The 22,175-nt window shown below is 38.8% G+C and overlaps 3 protein-coding genes across 3 annotated transcripts; all 3 read right to left on the bottom strand.

Moving 5' to 3' along the window:
• Positions 1-10,206: 10,206 nt before the first annotated feature.
• Positions 10,207-10,590, bottom strand: LOC145140201 (uncharacterized). The gene has a single exon (XM_079073770.1). It carries the CDS (start codon positions 10,588-10,590, stop codon positions 10,207-10,209), a length of 384 nt encoding a protein of 127 aa, XP_078929896.1.
• A 584-nt stretch (positions 10,591-11,174) lies between these two features.
• LOC145140200 (uncharacterized) lies at positions 11,175-13,067 on the bottom strand. Its single transcript, XM_079073769.1, has 3 exons — positions 12,734-13,067; positions 11,871-12,202; positions 11,175-11,645 (listed from the first exon to the last, which is right to left on the bottom strand). The coding sequence occupies exons 1-3, from the start codon at positions 13,065-13,067 to the stop codon at positions 11,175-11,177; spliced, it is 1,137 nt and encodes a 378-aa protein (XP_078929895.1).
• A 121-nt stretch (positions 13,068-13,188) lies between these two features.
• Positions 13,189-13,974, bottom strand: LOC145140199 (uncharacterized). The gene has a single exon (XM_079073768.1). The coding sequence runs from the start codon at positions 13,972-13,974 to the stop codon at positions 13,189-13,191; it is 786 nt and encodes a 261-aa protein (XP_078929894.1).
• Positions 13,975-22,175: the final 8,201 nt, after the last annotated feature.

Here is a 22,175-nt window from a genome sequence, read left to right as displayed (position 1 = left end):
TAGACAGGTTAACAAAGTCCGCACACTTCCTGCCTATCAAAGAAACTGACAAGATGGAGAAACTAACTAGAACATACATTCAGGAGATTTTACGACTGCATGGTGTTTCTATATCCATTATCTCTGATAGAGATAGTAGATTCACTTCAAGGTTCTGGCAGTCGCTACAAAGTTCCCTAGGAACTAGGCTGGACATGAGTACAGCCTACCATCCGCAAAGAGACGGACAAAGTGAGAGGACTATTCAAACATTGGAAGACATGTTTCGAGCCTGCGTGATAGACTTTGGGAAGGCATAGGATACTCATTTACCCCTTGTCGAGTTCTCCTACAACAATAGTTATCACACGAGCATAAAGGCTGCTCCATTTGAAGCCCTCTATGGTCGTAAGTGCAGATCCCCTCTGTGCTGGGCTGAGGTGGGCGACACACAGTTAGCTAAAGGACGAGTTCCTGACAGCACTCTCACAGGTCCGGAAATCATTCGGGAAACGACAGAGAAGATCGTTCAGATTCGTGAACGATTGAAAGCCACTAGAGACCGATAGAAAAGCTACGCAGACAAAAGAAGGAAACTGTTGGAATTCCAGGTGGGCGACCGTGTTCTATTGAAGGTCTCACCCTGGAAGGGCTTGATACGCTTCGGAAAGCGTGGAAAGCTAAATCCAAGAGACGTAGGGCCTTTCGAGATTATCGCTAGAATCGGCCCTGTAGCTTAAAAACTCAAACTACCTCGCGAACTCAGTAACGTACATTCTACTTTCCACGTCTCGAACTTGAAAAAGTGTCTGTCCGATGAGACTCTTGTAATCCCACTCGACGAGATCGAGATCAACGAGATCCTCAAATTCGTGGAAGAACCAGTAGAGATCATGGACAGAGAGGTCAAGCAAACGAAGCAAAGCCGTATCCCGATAGTGAAGGTTCGCCGGAATGCCAAGCGAGGACCTGAATTCACTTGAGAGCGCGAGGATCAAGTGAAACTGAAATATCCTCATCTTTTTACTTAGTTATTTATAATTGCTTAATTGTTTAAACTCTAATTTCGGGACGAAATTCTCTCTACCGGGGGGATGATGTGACAACCCAAAATTTCTATCTTGTACATTTATTCAATTCAATCAAAGTCAGACTCGTTTCTGCTATCATTTAGCATTGTTTGGAGTCTGTTTGAGTGTTCCAAGTCTTGTACATTCAAGGATAGGGTATAGGAATGAGTTTCCAAAAGTTCATAGTATCAAATTCGGGCCAAACACTCCTTCAAGAAGAGTGTACGGCCGTACACATGGGTGTACGGCCGTACACCCATCTATAGCCGTGAACTCTCATCTATAAAGAAGATACTTAGCCTTTATTCAACACTTTTCACACTTCTAAGCCAAGAATTCGGATTCTCTCTCAACTATCATCAACTTTCTTCATCTAGATCTTCAAAAATGTAAGAATTCCTTCTATTTCTTTGTGATTATCCTTCATGATCTTGTATCACCCTTTGATATCATCCATGAAATTACACTTTTTGGGTAGATCTTCAATTGTTCTTCACTTTCACCAAGAACACCTACTAGTTCTTGGTGGCCGTGAACCCTCATCAAGCTTCCAAATTGTGAGTAACTGCTTCCTATGCTTGTTATCTACTAGAATCACTTGATATTTATCTTAAAATCGACCATTTCGGCAAGAACATAGAGGGTGTACGGCCGTACACACCTCATAGGGCCGTAAACTCATGTTAACATTCACAGTTGGCCTTAAACTTTCCTTAGAGCTAAGCATGGGACCAAGAACCCTTCCTTGATGCTAGATAGGACCTTTAACCACCTCATTTGCATACTTCTTCATGAGTTTACGGCCGTACACTCATGGGACGTGAACCCTTTGGCCGTACACACTCTAGTGTGGCCATAAACCTCTTTTATGCAATCCTTTGTGCTTATAACACTTCAATCTAAGTGTTTCCTAGTTCCTAAGGTGCTTTCCTTACATGATTAGTTTATAAACACTAATTATATACATATATGTGTCATTATATGCTTATTAGGATCCGCTTGTGCTCGAGTCTTCACTTGACACTTAGCATCCTACAACCAATCTTACATTCGTATCACTCACTGCAGGTGAGTTCATACCCCTTAACTTATCTCTTAAATGATTTTAAATGCTTTTATGGGGGGATACAAGTAGAAACATTATAGTTATTATATCAATCACATGTGATTAATAACTATCAAACAAATGAATTTCTTATACTTCAAACTGTGTTTTCAAACAAATTGCTTCAAATCGTTTTTACAAACTCTTTTATATGCAAAACTCTTTATTAAACTCTTTTAAACTTATATATTGTCAAAATCATGTCTATATAGATATAGTTATATAAGTAGGATTGAAAGGGCTTAGGACTGATAACTCGCCTTATTTCCTGTTCCTTGTTTGGTTGTGGACTTAGGGTATCGGTTGTTTGTCTGAATGTCGTTTAAATCTTAGTTATATATTATGTATATGTATATAGATATAAAAGTTCTTCGTTCAGTTCAATACCTTTGGGTAGAAAAGGTGTACAAACATGTTCATTCATACAAACAACGTTGCTAGTAAACTATAATAGTTATAGTTTAGGAAGTCACTACTACTATTTCTAGAACAATGAAACATACAAGAGTCAGTTCATACATGAGTCAGTTCAAACATACTATAATGAGATACAATACATACTATAACGAGAACCAATACTCACTATAAAGAGAAACAGATAGAACATACTATACACTAGACAGAGAGAACATACAATACACTAGAACATACTATACACTAGACAGAGAGAACATACACTACACTAGAACATACTATACAAACACAAGAATACTATAACATTAATGTGAGCCACTACTTCATGGCATGGCAATATACTGTTGTGTCACGTTTTGTACCCAGAGTCTCGTGGAGGGAAAGCGTGAATTTGTGTATAGATCTATAAGGGATTGACCATCCCACACCTTGCTGCTAGCTACAGTGGCACCTGCAGGTCTACGGGTGACGAATGTCATATCATTTTCGACGTCTCGAACGTCGTGTTATACTAGTCAATCAAGTATGGTTACAATCTTATCACGTTTTACCTTAATTAAACAAACAGTTTTAAGGTAGTTAGTACATTGGTAGTTACTTAGATAAAACTACAGTACATCTTTATTTTTCCCATTTCATTCACATTGTGATCTTCTCACATAAACAGTAATGAAAACTATATTTTGGTAATGATAGTCATACTTTGGGAAAACACTCACTTTTACAAAAGAACAAACATAAAGAACAGTTGGGTCTTGGTAGAAGACTACTTTAGTAGAAAAGATAGGATTTTCTAGGAAGTTTACAAACATTTACATCAAACACTTACAAACTTTTAACATCAAACATTTACAAACATTTTCTTCAAACTTATACAAACAATGACACTAAAATTCTTATGAACTCACCAGCTTTAATGTTGATCTACGCTTTCAAAATAGCTTGTATTCTCAGGTCACCAGTAGACAGGTACCGGTGACCAGGTTTTGAGAAGATGGAGCACGTTCAAGACTCATCTCTTATTTTGATTCTTATTTTTGGTGTCTTATAAACTATTCAGAACACACTTGTATTTAAATTATATTATTAATGCAATGGATGATGTTGTTGCTTGTTTTACTATTATGAATTGTTGTGATATTATACATGACGTACTCCGCCCCCGAACGTTTCCGCCGTTCCGGTTTAGGGGTGTGACAATAACTATTGTTTTAATTCAAGTGTGAAGTTGATAAATCGAAACATTATACAATGAATAATGTGTAATCAATATGGTGATTAAATAAGAGGTGTTTTATTTATATTCAAAAGTTTTGAGACCATATTTGATTCAATTATTCTTGTGTTTCACTTTGCATGTTTTGACTTCCCGAATAACTAGGTTATTCAAACCATCCACAGTCGATCATACTTTGGAAGTAGGTATTGAAGCTAGACTGTCATGAATGGGTCTGTAGATTGTCTAAAGGGGTTTAGACATAGCACAAGTTTGCTGCAGTGTTCATGAGTACTCCTGTAATACGATTTGAGTATTAGATTAAACCCACGCTCATCTGAATCATTTCATGGATTTTATCACGAGTGATTGTGTGACGATAATATCTTATATTCTTGAAACCAAGACATGTGAGCTGTAGTTTACAAGTCGGTTGCACATTGACATATGTAAACGCACCAGTAACTTGGTGTTATAAAACATATTGTTGCGTGTGATTTGATGAGTAAGTACAAGCAAGCATTTGAATCAATGTTTATACATTCCTTTTACCCAATATGGATAAAAGCGATATTTTTGGGCCCCTCGATGATTTAGTGATGACAATCCTAAGTGCTTGGCCAAGCCTGGACCGATCTGATTTGTTCAATTAGCCCAACATGAGTAGAGAGAATGATTATAATCCATGTCTCATTTCATACGATATCTAGAATGGAGGAATATATGATCCGTTATCTAATGGACGCGTCATTGACTAGGTCAGAGTTCGACAGCGGCTTTTAAGAGCTATGATTGCTAGTCGGGATTTTGGAGTCGTACTTGCAATAATAGTTATTAGACTTATCCAAGTCGGAGACTGTTGGATTAGGTGTCTAAGCTCATAACTATAATTGGTATGTACTCGACCCGAGAGTAGCATGATCCATTTGGGTTGCCTTCACCAGAACAATTTGATAGGAAGGATATTTGAGAAAGAGGTTATTTATGATTTATTAATATATTACAAGTATAATATATTAATTGTGAAATCATAGTATTTAATTAGTATTGATCAAGAATTAATTTGGAATTAATTTAGTGATCAAAAGAGACTAATTAAATTAACGAGGACTGATTATGTAAATCAGTGATATATATAGTGTTTGGGCTATTGATCCATGTTGGGCTAAGTTTTATGTAAGTATCCATGAAGAGTTAGTCCACATGAGATATGGATCATAACCTAAGTGTATGGATTAGGGTTTACCCATGTCTCTTGGAATCCTACACTATATATGTGTTAAGACCATTGTCGTACACGATTTAAACAAGTAAAAATATAAGATAAACTGCTTTATTTCACTAACAGGTAGTACAGGTAAGCAGGGTCGGATCCTCAGGGACACATCTTAATCTTTACACCTCTTTGCGTAAGGTGTGAACTGATTCTTGATGAATGCAATAAACATAAAAGGGGGGGTTTATTTCTGAAAATTGAACTAATAAAAATCGAAAATGACAAAAGAATAACTAACTTTAAAGTGGTGAAAATTCAAATAAGAGAAAGCAATTCCAGTTTCGCGGTGACTCCCCTAATCATATAATTAACCTTCAACACAATATTTGATTATGCACTTGTTTAAACTGGTACTAAAGTTCATTAACAAGCTCTAATGACCTCTATTACAAGAATCATTTAATCAAAATAAGTTCTTTCAATTAAACCTAACTTTTTACTAAATTAATCAAACAAGCTCTAGATTAACAAAGAAAAGTTGCATTAGACACAGTGTAATTCTCAGTAAAGTTCAATACCTCTCATAAGCTCGGAGGCGTTAAAACTTGTTTGATCATTTCATATTAGAGTTAACCCTAAATTCAGAATTAATCTAATACTTGTCACTTTTTACTAATTAATCTAGACAATTACGTATCTAAACAATTAGATGACTAGAATGATTCACAAACAATTTAAGTGGCCAATAGAAATTGAAATCAAAATCAAACACTCACTTTAACATAGAACTGATCAAACTAAACACTAATCATAGTCAAACATAGTGTCTAATGATTAATCATATGAATAGGTTACGTCTTGCGAAACTGAAATCTGAGTTTTTAGCCTGACATGGCTAAAAACGGATTACAAACTGTGGAAATCGAATCTAAACGATAAATCTTACTAAACTACAAATAGAAATTGAATCGTCTCCTTTAGATCTGCGTTCTTCACTTGAAACCCTCTGAAAATCGCTTCTGAATCGCCAGGAATCACCAATTAAGATTACTGGAAGAGTATCAGGTTGTATTTATACGTCTAGCTGTCAAAACATCGTACCTACGATCGCAAAGGGCATACCTGCGATCGCATGTATCACCCTAAACTTGTCACGGGATTTTTTTTAATAAAGTACGTTGCCATTTCGACTCTTTTTGACCAACCTGCGATCGCAAAGGCACAACCTGCGATTGCAGGTTTCTTTTTTTCTTAGCTGATGAATTTTTTTGGCTCGACAAAACCTTGAAGGCAACCTGCGACCTAACCTGCGATCGCAGGTGTATAAGGTTCAATCGCATGTTACTTTTTTCGGCTCTTTTGATCGTCGTTCCTCCTTCCAAGCAGTTCTTGATCATTTCCCGGCATCCCTCCTTGGTCTAGACTCCAATTAAGCTCCAAAGCATCCACAAACGCATCCCGAACTTGCGCAATCATCCATGTGCTCCAAATGGCCCTGAAAATTCGTAACAAACGTGAGCAGTACGGGCATTCTTCAAAATAATCATGAAACACGAAATACATAAGAATAATCGGGAATTAGTTAGCCTTTTATAATGAAATACGAAGGAAATTGTGCTAAAAGATGCATATAAAATGCATCTAACAAACCTCCCCAAGCTTAGACCTTACTTGCCCTCGAGTAAGGAAACGATAACTTTGGAAACGGAATTGAGGCTACAGGCAATAAAGGAATAACCTAGACACACGTCAACTTGAAGACGAAAACCTAAATAATGAGAATTACCAAAGCTAAACATAAAATATGCATGCAAAGATAAAGAAAATGAACAATGAACTAAAATATGCAAATGAGAAACGAACAACTAAAATGAAACATGCTTCTTTTTTTACCTCTTTTTTTCTTTTTATATTTTTTTTCTTTTTACCATCAGACTTTGCATCGATAATGGGCTCCAATCACTAACACCAAAGCAACCATCCTGCTATCTTTCATATATCACAGACTCCCAAAGTAAGAAAGACCACAAAACGGTGTAACCTAATAATCCAACTCTAGTTTCATTTAAACTTTGTACCTTAATTAGCTTTGTCAGCAAAAATAACATAGTCCGGATCTCATGTCCTTAAAACTAGATGGCCAAGAATCAGAATCGACGCATCCTTAAGAACCTGCACGACCAAATCAGCTTTCGTCGAAGCAGCAAGGGCCAACCCCCGTAGGAGCCCGAGCTCTATGCTTTCACTTTTTTCGAGAGCCACAAGTATCATATCACACAGTTCTTTATTCGCCATATGTAACTTTGGAACGGCTTCTAACTTGATTGAACTTTTATTTACACTTCGTTTTGAGCTTGATTTCTTCAATCTCTTTTTTTTATATTTTTATTTTTTGGAATTTCTTCAATTGAGCGCTTGAAGTTCTTTGATTTGGGTACTGGATATGACGTTGTACCCTTTCTTCTTTCTTTCTTCGACTGTGTGGATCTGATACTTAAGCTCTCTATTACTGCGAGGGGTAACGCGTGTCAACAAATAGGGTCATGTTATGTGAGTTCAGAGTTGCCGATAAAGATTCTTTTTAAACATTAATAAGCAAATCATCCTAGAGTTGTTATTACCGCCCAAAAGACGTTTCAGTACGCCATTTTTTTTATTATCTAAGGTCGGGGTCTCGAATCACGGTGTCTTGGGTCTCCTGGTTATGACAGCTGATTCTACACTTCCAATAACAATCAGGTTGCTTCGGATTTTTTTTTTCATTTTCAATTCTCAATATCCCACTTCATGGAGCTATCGTATGTAAAGAGTGTCATCATCTCGTATTTTTTTTTAAATAAAAACTAAAAACAGAATATATATATATATATATATATATATATATATATATATATATATATATATATATATATATATATATGCAAAATGCAAAATGCAAAATGCAACAAAATGAAAATATTTTAGAAGAAAACTAGGAATGAAAAAAGAAAAATGTCAAATAAAAACGTAAATGAAAAATCTTTTTGGATTTTTTTAAACTTTTTAAATTTTTTTGGATTTTTGAAATAAAAATGACAAAATAAAAACTTTTATACAAAAAGATAGGAAATCCCCTCCCCAAGCTTAAAATTAAGCATTGTCCTCAATGCTTAGGGAGGAGTGGAAGACGACTACTCGGACGGGGGTGTAAAGCGACGGAAGAAATCGTCGCGGAAATCGGTGAAATCGTCGCGCAACCTAAGAGCTCGTCACGATAGTCGGTAACCTGAGAGCTATATAGCTGATAGTCGAGGCGAAGACCAGTCATAGTCTGCTGAAGGGAAGCAATATTCTGACGGAGGTCAAGATAATACTGGTAGGTGAAGGGGGAGTTGGGGTCAGGGTGAGATGGCTGGGGGCTGATCCTGAAAGTCAGTCTGCATGGGATCAGGCTGGCTAAAGGAGATAGGTGTAGCGTCTGCGTAATCTGGGTGCATAGTGGACGGAGATGGTCGATCACAATGTAGACGCGGGGCCTGCTGTGACCTACGTGGGCGAAGAGGCGGTGGAAGGTTTGACGGAAGAACCCACACAGTCTCGCTAATGGGGTCAGCGAGAGCGATGACATCAGGACCAGTAACCTTGAAATAAGTGAAGCGACCCTGCATCCAAACATACCCATCTGGAGCGGTTCGTAGCATGTGCATTGCCCGAAGGTTCTGCAGGGTCAAACGAAAGGTGTCACCCGTAAAGAAGGTGTATCCTGGGACATGTTGCGCTGTGAGGGCGCGAGCAATGACAGAAATTAGACCACCACAGCGAATTGCACCGCCGGTGCGAAGGGCTATAACTTTATGGAAACGTTTGATGATAATATCACCAAAATGCGGGTGGTGCGACCCGGTGATCATGCACCACAAAAAAAAAAGCTCGGCTTTGCCGGCTTTTATAGTCTCAAGCTGTGCATAAATAATATTGCATATAATTTTCAATGCAATTTTGAGAACAGGGTGCACAATACTGGTCTGGACGGATTGGGCGGAATCGTAAAACTCCGAACCGGTGATGGAGTACCAAAACTCGCGTACGTCAAAAGCAGGGGTGGGTTGGGATAAGCTGGTGATAGGGGTATGGAAGAAAGTGCATAACTGGTCCACGTGAATAGTGTGAGGGGTGCTAAAAATACGAAAAGCTAAGTTTCCCTCATGATTTACCTCACTAAGCGTAGCTAAAAACTCTCGGGTCAATAGGGGACAAGTGGCAAAATCTGCAGATAATAGGCGCTCCCAGCCAATATTGTCAAAAAGAGCGTGAACATCATCATAAATATGGAGTTCATGCATTAATGTGCGGCTAGGGGACCAAGCTTGTGGCAAAATCTCGTGGTCGAGAAGTCGCTGGTAACAGTCGAGTGCGGCCTGTGAACCTAAATCCACAGTGACATTGTCCACCTGGAGAGTGTGTGACGGGTCTGGGGCGTCAACCTGTCTGCGTGAACGGGAGGGTCTAGGGGGCATTTTTTTTCAAGTCAAAAGTGGGACAAGGTAGGCACAATTTCCAGGTAAAAAAATAATAATAATCAAGCAAAAATAATTATCTCTAACTACTCCCAAATGGATACGCAAGCCCGCACAAATATAACAAAAACAAAAATTCAGTTTCAGAACGAAAATACCTGACTGTGCGCTGAACAGCAGTATATTTTTCGTGCCAAAAAAATTTTGATTTTTGAAATTTCGTCCGGATGAATCTCTTCTGAATTGCGTCGTGAGTAAACGTTTCAACTTTTCGTGGCCTGCGGATTGCTAACGGAGCGTAGATCTAAAAAAGAAACTCACAAAAATTCAAATTTCAAATGAACAAAATGAGATTTTTGGAGAATTTCAACCGTGAAAACATGATTTCGTTACCGTATAGATGTTGTATGAGTAAAATAGAAGAGATTGATACCTTATTTGCTTGATTTGGAAGAAAAATGAGCGATTTGGGTGTTGGTTGGTGAAAGAACTCGAAATGTAGTGGATTTCAGAGAGAAATTTTTTTTTTCTTTCAAGTGTGGTGGTTACAAATGAGACTGCGATCAGTATTTATAACAAAAAAACACAACATGCGACCGCAAGGGGGGAACCTACGATCGCAAGTTTTGAAAAGTTGACCGTTGGGCACGTTTCTCGAGGCAGGTAACGATAGTATGATAAGAACTTGATACATGCGATCACAGGTTTCCTCAATTGCGGTAATTCGGGACCTCGACTACCTCTACTTCTTCATTTGTAACTTGAAACCCTTCGTAAAATGGTTTGAGACGATGACCATTTACCTTAAAAACCTTTCCTGTTTGCTCACTCTTAATTTCTATGGCACCATGATCAAACACGTTAGTAACAACAAAAGGTCCCACCCAACGAGACCTTAATTTACCAGAAATAAGTTTGAAACAAGAATGGTATAAGAGTACCTTTTGATCAGTAGTGAATACCTTCCGCGAGATCATCTTGTCATGAAACACTTTCGTCTTCTCCTTATAGATTGCTTCGTTCTCGTAAGCATCATTCCGGATTTCTTCTAACTCTTGGATATCCAATCTTCTTTTCGTGCCATCTTCATCCATGCTCATATTCAAATTTTTGACAGCCCAATATGCTCAATGCTCCAATTAAACCGGTAATTGACAAGGTTTAACAAAAACAATTTGATATGGTGACATACCGATAGAAGTTTTGTATGATGTCCGGTGAGCCCATAACGCATCATCCAATCGAATACTCCAGTCTTTCTTGACTGGATTGATGGTTTTCTCAATAATTCCCTTGATCTATCTGTTTAAAGCTTCGGCTTGCCCGTTGGTTTGCGGGTGATATGTTGTGGATACCCGATGTGTGACACCATACTTCTTGAGGACCGCTTCGAGGGTGCGGTTGCAGAAATGTGTGCCCCGATCACTAATAATGGATTTTGGTGTCCCAAACCTAGCAAATATGTTTGTCTTGACAAAATCAACTACAACCTTGGCATCGTTGGTTCGTGTAGCTTTTTCCTCGACCCATTTGGAAACGTAATCCACAACAAGTAAGATGTACACAAACCCGAAAGAAGGCGGAAACGGACCCATGAAATCTATACCCCAAACGTCAAAAATTTCACATACCAAGATCAGAGTAAGTGGCATTTGATTACGAGATGTCAAAGACCCAGTCATTTGACACCTTTCATGAGTTTTGCAAAATAGAAAAGAGTCACGAAAAATATGAGGCCAAAAAGACCGCTGTCCAAGACCTTGTGTGCGGTTCGTTGTGGACCATAATGCCCTCCACAAGCTTCTGAATGGCAGAAATTCAGGATTGACTTGACTTCATCTTGAGGTACACATATTCTAATCACCTGATCAGCACAGTGCTTCCATAGATACGGCTCGTCCCAAACATATCTTTTCGCCTCCTTCTTTATTTTATCTTTCTGGGCGCGGGTGAGATCTGAAGGGAGTTCTCTGGAGACCAAGTAGTTCACTATATCAGCAAACCAAGGAGGGTTCTGAACAATGAATAGATGCTCATCAGGAAATGTTTCACGGATCGGTGTCGGGTCTTCAGGTGGAGTGAGTCGACTCAAATGATCAGCTACCAAATTTTCTCTCCCACTTTTGTCCCTGATCTCTATATCAAATTCCTGTAGCAGCAAAATCCATATGATCAACCTTGGCTTCGAGTCTTTTTTGGAAAGAAGGTACCGGATAGCTGCGTGATCAGAGTAGATTATAACTTTCGTGCCCAACAAGTATTGTCTGAATTTTTCCAATGCAAAAACAATTGACAACAACTCCTTTTCTGTGGTGGAGTAATTTGCTTAGGCGTTGTCCAAAGTTTTTGATGCATAATATATAACGTGGGGAACCTGGTCTTTTCTCTGTCCTAAAACAGCTCCAACAGCAGTGTTACTGGCGTCACACATTATCTCGAATGGTAAACTCCAATCTGGGGGCTGAATGATGGGGGCAGAGGTAAGAAGATTTTTCAGCACATCAAAAGCCTTCTTGCAATCTTCATTGAAGTCAAATTCAGCGTCTTTTTGCAATAACTGGCACATGGGAACTGATATTTTTGAAAAATCTTTTTTAAACCTCCTGTAAAAACCTGCACGACCAAGAAAGGAACGCACTTCCCGAACATTCTTCGGGTAGGGTAAGCTCTTTCTAACATCTATTTTTGCTTTATTGACTTCCAAACCTATTTTTGAAACAATATGTCCAAGAATCAGACCTTGGTCAACCATAAAGTGACATTTTTCAAAATTTAAGACCAGGTCTGTTTCTATACATCTTTGTAAAATTTTTGTGAGGTTTTTCAAAAAAATATCAAAGGAGTCTCCATAGATGGTAAAATCATCCATGAAGACTTCTATGGTATTTTCGACATACTCAGAAAAGATACTAACCATACACCTTTGAAAGGTTGCGGGTGCGTTGCAGAGTCCAAAGGGCATACGCCTATACGCGAATGTCCCGAAAGGGCAGGTGAAAGTCGTTTTCTCCTGGTCTTCTGTAGCAACTGGAATCTGATGGAAACCTGAAAATCCATCCAAGCAGCAGTAGTGGGATTTTCCAGCAAGTCTCTCTAGCATCTGATCTATAAATGGGAGAGGGAAATGATCTTTCTGGGTGGCTGCGTTTAATTTTCTGTAGTCAATACAAACGCGTCATCCGTTCTGAACCCGAGTTGGAACCAGCTCTCCTTCTTTGTTCTCTACCACTGTCAAACCAGCCTTCTTGGGAACAACTTGAACTGGGCTGACCCACTTGCTGTTAGAAATTGGGTATATCATCCCAGCATCCAGTAACTTCATAACTTCTTTTTTAACCACCTCCATCATTGGTGGGTTTAATATGTGTTGGGCTTCTCGCAATGGTTTATAGTCTTCTTCCATCAAAATTTTGTGCATGCAAAGAGATGGGCTGAGTCCTTTGATGTCTGTAATAGTCCACCCAATTGCACTTTTATACTCCTTTAAAATTCTGATCAGCTCTAACTCTTCTTTTTCTGACAACTTGTTGGATTGATAACTGGTAATGTTTCTTTTCTCCAAGATATGCATATTTCAGATGTTCTGGATGTGTCTTCAGCTCCAAGATGGGAGCTTGCACTACAGAAGGAAAAAGCTTGGAGTTAGAAACTGGTAACTTAAGATTTTGGGCACCATACCTCAACTTTCTCTGCTAGCCCATATGAGCTGCCATCTCTTGAACTTCTTTATCAACCACATACTTTTCTGATAGAACTTGAGCTGCATTAATAGACAAATTTCTGTGGAGCACTAATGCTAGTGACTCACGGTTAGCAATCTCAAAATATTCTGCAGATAATGGTTCAATTACATCAATGAAATTTAGGGCTGAGACATCAACAGGGTAACGCATGGCATCATAAATATTGAAGTTGATAACTTCACTATCAAATTCCATTGAAAGGGTACCATCATAAACATCTATTTTGGTTCTGGCAGTTTTCAAAAATGGTCTCCCTAAAAGAATGGAACCTGAATTTGGTGAGTCGTCATCTCCCATATCCAAAACATAGAAATTAGTTGGGAATATAAGTTCATTCACTTGAACCAGAACGTCTTCCAACACACCTTTTGGGTGTACCAGAGAACGATCAGCCAACTGAATGATGACTCCTGTTCTTTTTAAAGGCCCTACCCCGATAGTTTTAAAAAGTGAATATGGCAATACATTTATAGAAGCTCCTAAGTCCAACATAGCTCGCGGAACTGAAAGGTTACCCAACTTGCAAGGAACAGTAAATACTCTTGGATCCTTAGACTTTGGGGGTAGCCTTTTCTGTAAAACAGCTGAAACATTCTCGCTTACGTTAACTGTTTCGTTTCCTTTTAATTTCCTTTTTGAAGTACATAACTCTTTTAAAAATTTAGCATATCGGAGTAGTTGTTTAATTGCATCAAGAAGGGGAATATTTACCTCAACCTTTCTGAAGAAATCCATAATTTCTTTGTCTTCCTTTTCTTTTTTCGTGTTTTTCAGTCTTGAGGGAAAAGGAGGAGGGGTAATTTTCACTTCAGTTTCAGCAGATCCATTTTTTTCTGCACCTCTTCAGTTGCCTCTGATTCTTGCTCAACTACGATCTCTTCTTCCTCATCTTCTTGCTGATCTTTTCCTTTGTAGTTTTTACCACTTCTGAGGGTGACAGCACAAGCATTGTGCTTCGGGTTCTTCTCAGTCTGAGATGGGAATTTTCCTTGGGTTTGTGCTTCTAGTTTGCTCATGGAGTTCGCGAGTTATGATACCTGCTGCTCCAGATTTTTGATGTTGGACTTTGTTTCATTCTGGAAAGCTTGGGTACTGGTAGCAAGACTTTTAACTATGTCTTCCAACGACATGTTGGAACTACTAGCTTGTGACTGAACAGGTGGTTGCTGAAAATTGCTTTGGTGCTGATTCTGCTGAAAAGATTGTTGAAACCCAGGTGGAGCTTGGTATTGGTTTCTTTGCTGAATGATCTGTTGAGGTCTTGGCTGGAAATTGTTATTTTGAGGTCCTCCCCAAGCTTGGTTGTTGTGATGTTGATCAAATGGCCTTTGCTGAAATCCTCCCATAGCCTGCACAGCTTCAGTATCTTCTTTAAGTAGTGGGCACATATCAGTTGGGTGCCCGGTTTTACAGCAAATCCCACAAGGTTTGACCTTTGGCTCAATACCTTTTTCTTTTGTCAATAAAAGGACAGCTTTAGTCAATTCTGAAATCTGGGATTCCAGGTGGGCGTTTCTCATCTCCTTGACTCCTCTTGGATGGTCTGGGTACCACTCTTCCTCAGTTGTTGAATGTTTTGATTCATTGGCCAATTTCTCTATTAATGCCCTGATCTCTGTTGGTGTCATGTCTGAAAATGACCCTCCACTTGATGCATTTATTAGTCGCCTCTCCATATGTATCAATCTTTCACAGAAACACTAATATAACTGATAATCACTAATGTCATGTTGTGGGCATCGGACTAACAGCTTCTTGAATCGCTCCCAATAAGTATGGAGAGCCTCTCTTTTGCCTTGCTTTATACTTAGAATCTCTCTGCGTAGATTTGACACCTTCGCCTCAGGAAAATATTTTTCTAGAAAAAGTTTGGCGAGTGCGTTCCAGCTTGTTATTAAACCAGACGGGAGGTCATATAACCATTCTTTTGTTGCATCTTGAACTGAGAAGGGGAATGCCCTTAATTTGATCTGGTCTTTAGTAACCGTATGGGGCTTCATTCCAGAACAGACGACATGGAATTCCTTAAGAAATTTGTGCGGATCTTCATTCTCAAGGCCTCAGAATGGCGGCGGCAAGTGGATTAAACCGGATTTTAGCTCAAAGTTTTGAGCTTCTGGAAAGGTGATACAAAAAGGTTGCTGGGTAACCTCTTGTGTTGCCCATTCTCGAAGAGTCTTTTCAGCGTCGTCTCCGTTTTCACTCATGGTGAATTCTGTTTCAGTTTCAGTTTCAGAAGAGTCTGTGAGTTCGGGTTTGTCTGAAGATGATGAGGAGTAGGTTTTGAACAGGCTGTTAACTGGTGAGGTAGGTGGTGCTTTTGGAAAGGGTTGAAATGAGGCTTCAGATTCGTTCCACAAGGGAGTGCCTTGTGGTGTGGGTGTTTTGTAATGTGAGGAGGGGGAGGCTGAGGTTCCTACTTGTTGCTTCCGAAGTTCTGCCTCCTTCTTTAGCTTCCTATCAGTCTTCTCAATCTCTGGATCAAAAATCATATCACATGTACATGAAGATCTTGGCATAAAACTATTAGTGTTTTACCGTGTCCCCGGCAACGACGCCAATTTGTTAAGACCGCTGTCGTACACGATTTAAACAAATAAAAATATAAGATAAACTGCTTACTTGTACTACCTGTTAGTGCAATAAAGCAGTTTATCTTATATTTTTATTTGTTTAAATCGTCTACTACAGCGGTCTTAACAATATGTGTTATCCCTTAGTCAAAATCGGTTACACCCAAGCATTCTAAGAGTTCTAAGAGAACCCTAGACGACTTTGGTGGTGCTTAACCTCTCTCTCAAAGTCCTCCTTTGTTCATGGTGTTTGTGAACCATTTGAGGCATCACACTTGAGGTGCTAAGCTTTTGAAAGGCCAAGAACTACAAACTACATCAAGAGGTATTCAATTAACTTGATTTTATATGGTATATCCTCTATTGTATGCTAGTTAGGATGTATGCTTTGGAAAATTCAAATTGCATGTATAATTAGAGAAAACATAGATCCAAAGCATCTAGGGTTGCATGTGCACCATAGGAGTGTTATAGTGCTTAAAACCCAATAGAGAGTTCGGCTTTGTGTCAATCGTCTTTGTGACAACCCGTCTTCTTGGTGAAGACAAAACTCTTTCTTGGTGAAAGAACAATTTAGAGAACTCTGTGTGTTATTTACTTTCTGTTCTTTGTTTTTCTTTGATTATTTTACTTTCGTTCTATATACTTGAAGTGTATTCGATCAATACAAACCTACAATTGGTATCATAGCAGGTTTTTGATACACTCAAGTAATTACATCGACCTCTCTCACTCCAAAATCAGTTGTCTGCAACAAGATCTCTCCGTTTGATAAACAAAACTTCTCTACCTGGAAATCAAAGGCCATGGAAGCTCTCAAGTTCATGGACTTTGATATGCTCGATGTCATCAATAAAGGTCCTATCGCCGCTATGCATCAATCATCCAATGATGGTGCATCTGGTAGTAAGATGAAAGGGAAATTTGTTCCCGGATATAACAAGGAAGAGAAAAGGATGTCGAATCTCGATGTAAAGGTGAGAACTGCTATTGGAAACTCACTCCCTTTTTATGTCTATCGTTTGGTCCAAAACTGCTCAACTACTCAAGAGATGATGATCACTCTATCATCTGCTTTTGAAAAGGAAAACTCCTCAGAAGATGAAGGTAAGTGTCTCATGGATAAGATTGTTGAATCTCACACTGACATTTCACATGACAGTGTTGGGATCCTTGACGCTGATCTTCCTCACGCTGCTAAGGACCAAAAGTCAGAATGGGACGATATCTTTGCGTATTAGGTAAAGAATCTTGTTAATTACTCCTTTATTGAAAATATCGAAAACATGACACGATCGATCACTTACATTTCGATTTATTGGAATCAAATAAAGAAAAATCTACTCTCAGTCTTGAGTTAAAGAAACCCATAGAAAAACTCTAGTTTCTCGAAAAAATTATTTATGTATTAAAAAGGGAATACACATGCATCTCTCTGACCGATAATTTTATTCACACTGAAAAAGAAAAAGTTGTTGATCATGCTAACTGCATTCAACTTATTTTGAAAAATTGGGCCTCTTCTCACTTTAATGTCACAAGAATTAAAAATGTTCAGATCCCAGATTAGTATGAGAAAATTCTTGGAGGTGATATAGAAGGTGCAGTTTCCTTAACCAAAGTTGTTGAAACTAAACAAGCCTTCTATAAAGATGACTATTTAAAATAAGGTTTGAAGAGTAGATTTGTGAGTTCTTATTTTATAAATCAAACTTTAATCAATACTCACTGCTTTACTGATTCTAACGGCATTATCAAATGTATTTTTAAATTATCTGCTCTTGATCCTTCTCACCAACATTCTCATTGTGAGTATGTTCTTCCCTCCACTAAGATTTTGCTAAAGTTTCCTATACGTAATGGTGAAGTTCATTATGTAAACAAAATTCTTAGCATGTTTCCTCAGTGCTGAATTAGAAATTTTGAACCTGAAGATCAATCAAAATCTTCTACCTCAGATGACTATTCAATTCATCATGAGCGTCATGACAAGGTAGTATCTTAGCATACCATTGATGACATTCCTTTTTCCAGAACTAAAACAATAAATATTAAATCAACTCATCAAAGTTCTTTGTATTCTTCAGTTGAAAAAAAATCAAAATCTAATGCTAAAGGAAACAATCTAGGAATCAAAGTTTGTTATCGATGTGGTGATGCTTCTCACAAAGTCAATGAGTGCACATTTGAAAAGAATTTTGTTCACGATGACAACATCATGACTCGTAGTGATAAGTGGATCAAAAAGGGAAACTCACTGAACTGTCTCGCTGATGATTGTTATAATATCTTTTCTTGAGTGACCCATTACAAGTGGGTCGGTGTATATTGTGTGTATATTTTTGTTTCTTTTGTGTCAAGGCTTATTGTATATTTTAGTTTCAGGGTAAATAGCATATTTGGTATTTAGTCAGTGGTTGCTCAAGACATATGACTGGATTCAAGTCACTTCTGAACGACTTCATAAAGAAGGATGGTCCAACTATTACGTATGGAGATAATGGCAAGGGAGTTACAAAGGGATATGGATCCATCAAGTGCAATTCTGTTGTTTTCTAGAATTTTTCTTATGTGAAAGGTCTTCAACATAATCTCATGCCAGCCAACTGTGTGACGCTGGCTAAGAAGTTCTCTTTAAAAAGAGAGAAGGAAAGGTTATTGATCAAATGAGTGTAACTGTTCTTTCTGCAAATCGAAAGAATGAGATCTATGTTTTGGATATGTTTTATGCTGACAACTCTCTTTGTTATTGCTTTTTCTCTCGTGCTCAGTCTCATCTAAATTAGTTGTGACACAAGAGGTTATCGCATCTAAATTTCAAGAACATATCGAAGATCTCGGGGAACCAACTTGTAAGAGGAATTCCCAAGATGCAGTTTGTCAAGGATAAGTTATGCTCAACGTGTGAAAAGGGAAAGAAAAACAAGTCTTCCTTCAAACCAAAGTCATGCTCTTCCATTATCAAACCTCTTCATCTTCTTCTGTAACATCCCAAAATTTAAGTCCAAAAAATTCATTTTAATTAAGTTATTATAAAACCAACAGTATAAGAAAACATCCATAGTAACATCCCATGTCAAAACCATAGTATCAATAATCAAAACATGTTATCATAAAATAATATCAGAGTGTAATCCCAAAGATCTCATGCGCGGAAAACATAGTGTGATGCGCTGTGATCGAGCCGACTCCATTCCTTTGAAAACGAAGTACCTGAAACTAAAACTGAAAACCATAAGCACGAAGCTTAGTGAGTTCCCCCATCATACCACATACCATACAAACACATAATGCCTAGCTTTTCGGTATCTTTCAACCGGTAACCGCCTTGCATAACTGGGAGCTGGACTCCCCCTCGGTATCTTTCAACCGATAACTGCATAGCATAACTGGATGCTAGCCTCCTATTCGGTATCTTTCAACCGGTAATTGCCTAGCATAATTAGGAGCTGGCCTCCCCTCGGTATCTTTCAACCGGTAACTGGGGACTACTTCACCCCTACCACTACCACATAATAAAATAACATACTAGCACATAAAGCACAACCGATATTGGCATACAAGACAATTATCACGAAGATAATCATATAACTAACAACTCCTACTAGTGGGCTGACATAATGGCCTTAGACCCACTCCTACTGGAAGGTAACTCACCTCACACTGCTGAAGTCCATTGTAGGAAATACTTAGCTGCTGGCCTGGCAACTCCCTGGGCTAACAAAACCAAAACATCACCCAATTAGCACTTAGGTTCCAAACCATGGTCCATAATCCTTACTTGGGTAAAATAACCATTTTATCCCTGGCCCACAAGATACTTAGCTAAGGCCCAAGTCCAAAACCAATCAAGTCCAAAATTCCAAAATCCATAAGAGCCCACTATTGGCCCAAATTTTCAAATTGGGCCCCAAACCTTACATGCCACAACCCTCTAGCATCCATTCCGAACTTCATAACCCTCTAAGGGTCAACCTTGGTCAAAGTAGACGTCAAAGTCAACATTCTGGTCGACTCAAATCGCCGAGTTGGTCCATCAACTAGTCGAGTTCCTGATCCATGAAACTCTAGAAACCTCGATCATGAACGTTGAGTTCTTTCATGAACTAGTCGAGTTCCCCTTCAAACAGATTCAGGAAAAACCAGAACACCTCGTCGAGTTCTTCCTTGAACTCGTCAAGTTCTCCTTCAAACAGAGTCGGGACAAACCGGAACAACTCGTCGAGTTCTTCTTTGCACTCGACGAGTTCCTCAGTCTTTAAAACTCAGAGAACCTTAACCACTCACCGATTCATCTCCTAGACTCACTGGGTTTGCTCCGAAGTCAGAAAAGTAGGGAATCACGATCCAACTCTCCGAGTTGCATGAGTAACTCGTCGAGTTCCTTTTAGTCCTCACTCATTCAATTGATTCCAATCAAGTACAATGCTTCTAAATCATAGATCTGGCTCCCTAGGGCAAGCATAACACGTAAAGTTGCTAACTTTACGTCCATACATGGTGTTATGAGCTAGAAACACCAAGAACCGAGCTAAAAAGGAGATCTAGGGCATGGAGAAAGGCCATGGGCTAATAAAGCTGACAACTTTGAGCTTCAAGAGCTCATATGTGCCTAGATCTGAAGTCACAACTCCATAATACACTCAAATCCCGACAATGACTTCAAAATGGCCCAAAACTGACAACATACTATCCTAAATGAGGATCTAAGTGATAAAAAGACAAGGTATAAGCTTTATACCTCAAATGAGTCGAAATGTGGCTTGAACTCTGGATCTACTAACTTCCTCTTGTATCCTAAAGTTTCTCCTTCCTTCTCAAGCTTCAAAATCACCAAGAACACACAATAATGGCTCCAAAACACTCAAGGGTGGATTAGGGTTTCATAGCTAGGGTTTATGACGACGAAGGAAACAAATGAGGCCAACAAGTGGAAAATATGATGCTTAAATAGGTTACAAAACCCCGAAATTAGGGTTTCATTCTCCAGATCCAACTCGTCGAGTTGGTCCTCCCCAAGTCGTCGACTAGGTTTCTCAACCCGCGTCCAAACTTATTCCTATTTCTACTCGAAGAGTTTGGGGCCTCCAACTCGTCGAGTCCCTTTGCAAAAATGAGAATTCCTATTTAAAATACCTACCAGGAACCGGGCGTTACATCTTCACATGGATCTTTTTGGACCAGTTCCGGTTAAGCCAAGAGTTGGGAAGAAATACACTCTCGTCATTATGGATGGATTTTCAAGGTTTATGTGGGTAGCCTTTTTAATAAAGAAGAGTCATGCCGATGATGAAATCAATGCTCTCATCAAGTAGTGGGAAGTTCTCTATGATCACAAAGTAAGGCAATTACATAGTGATCATGGGACTGAATTTAGAAACTCCTCTCTAGAAGAATTTTGCTCAAACTCAGGAATTTCTCATAACTTCTTTGCTATTATAACTCCCTAAAAAATGGTATTGCATAGAGAAGAAACAAAACTCTCATTGAATCTGGAAGAACTATGGTCATTGAATCTGGTCTTCCTTTGTCTTTTTGGGCTGAAGTTGTCAATACGACATGTTTTACCCAAAACTGATCCATCATTGTTAAGCGTTGTGGGAAAACTACTTATGAGCTGCTGAAAGGAAGGAAACCGGAAATCTCCTATTTTCATGTGTTTGGATGTGTTTGTTACATCTTGAATCAAAGAGATCAGCGTTCGAAGTTTGAAGCTAAAGGTGATGATGGAGTATTTCTAGGTTATTTTAGCGTATCCAAGGCCTTCAGGGTATTCAATCTTTCAAGGTAAAATGTTGAGGAAATAGCTCATGTCACCTTTGATGAAGACTCATTCATTCATGATCGAGTTGATCTCTCCTCATCAATTCTGAATGAACTTACTTACAGTCCTTTAGACCCTGTTCCTGAGTTCTTTCGAAGTGATGTTGAGCTTGTTGTCCCAAACGTTGATTGATTAATCAGTTCACAACCTATCTTTGAAGATCAGGATGTCGTCCCTGAAGAAGCTAAACCATCAAATAATGAAGACTCTGCTCAAAGTAATACAAATGAAAGATCTAATCCACTAATTCTTCGAGATCATCCTGAATCTCAAATCATTGGAGATTTAAATTCTGGGATTCTCACTTGTAACAGAGTCAGCAGCAACTTCTGCATGTTTGTTAACTTTGTCTCAATGATTGAACCAAAGAATATCGCTGATGAAATGAAAGAAGGTGACTAGATCAAGTCTATGTAGGATGAGCTGAATGGATTTGAACGTCATCGTATGTGCACTCTTGTTCCAAAGCCTCAAGGGAAGACTATCATTGGCACTCGCTGGGTTTTCAGAAACAAAATGGATGAGGATAGGATTGTGAT

Source organism: Lactuca virosa, chromosome 9, assembly GCF_052849685.1.
Source record: "Lactuca virosa cultivar CGN04683 chromosome 9, Lactuca_virosa_CGN04683_v6, whole genome shotgun sequence".
In the NCBI taxonomy this organism is placed as follows: domain Eukaryota; kingdom Viridiplantae; phylum Streptophyta; class Magnoliopsida; order Asterales; family Asteraceae; genus Lactuca; species Lactuca virosa.
Note: the sequence above shows the minus strand (reverse complement) of the source record. Positions and strands in the feature narration are given on the sequence as shown.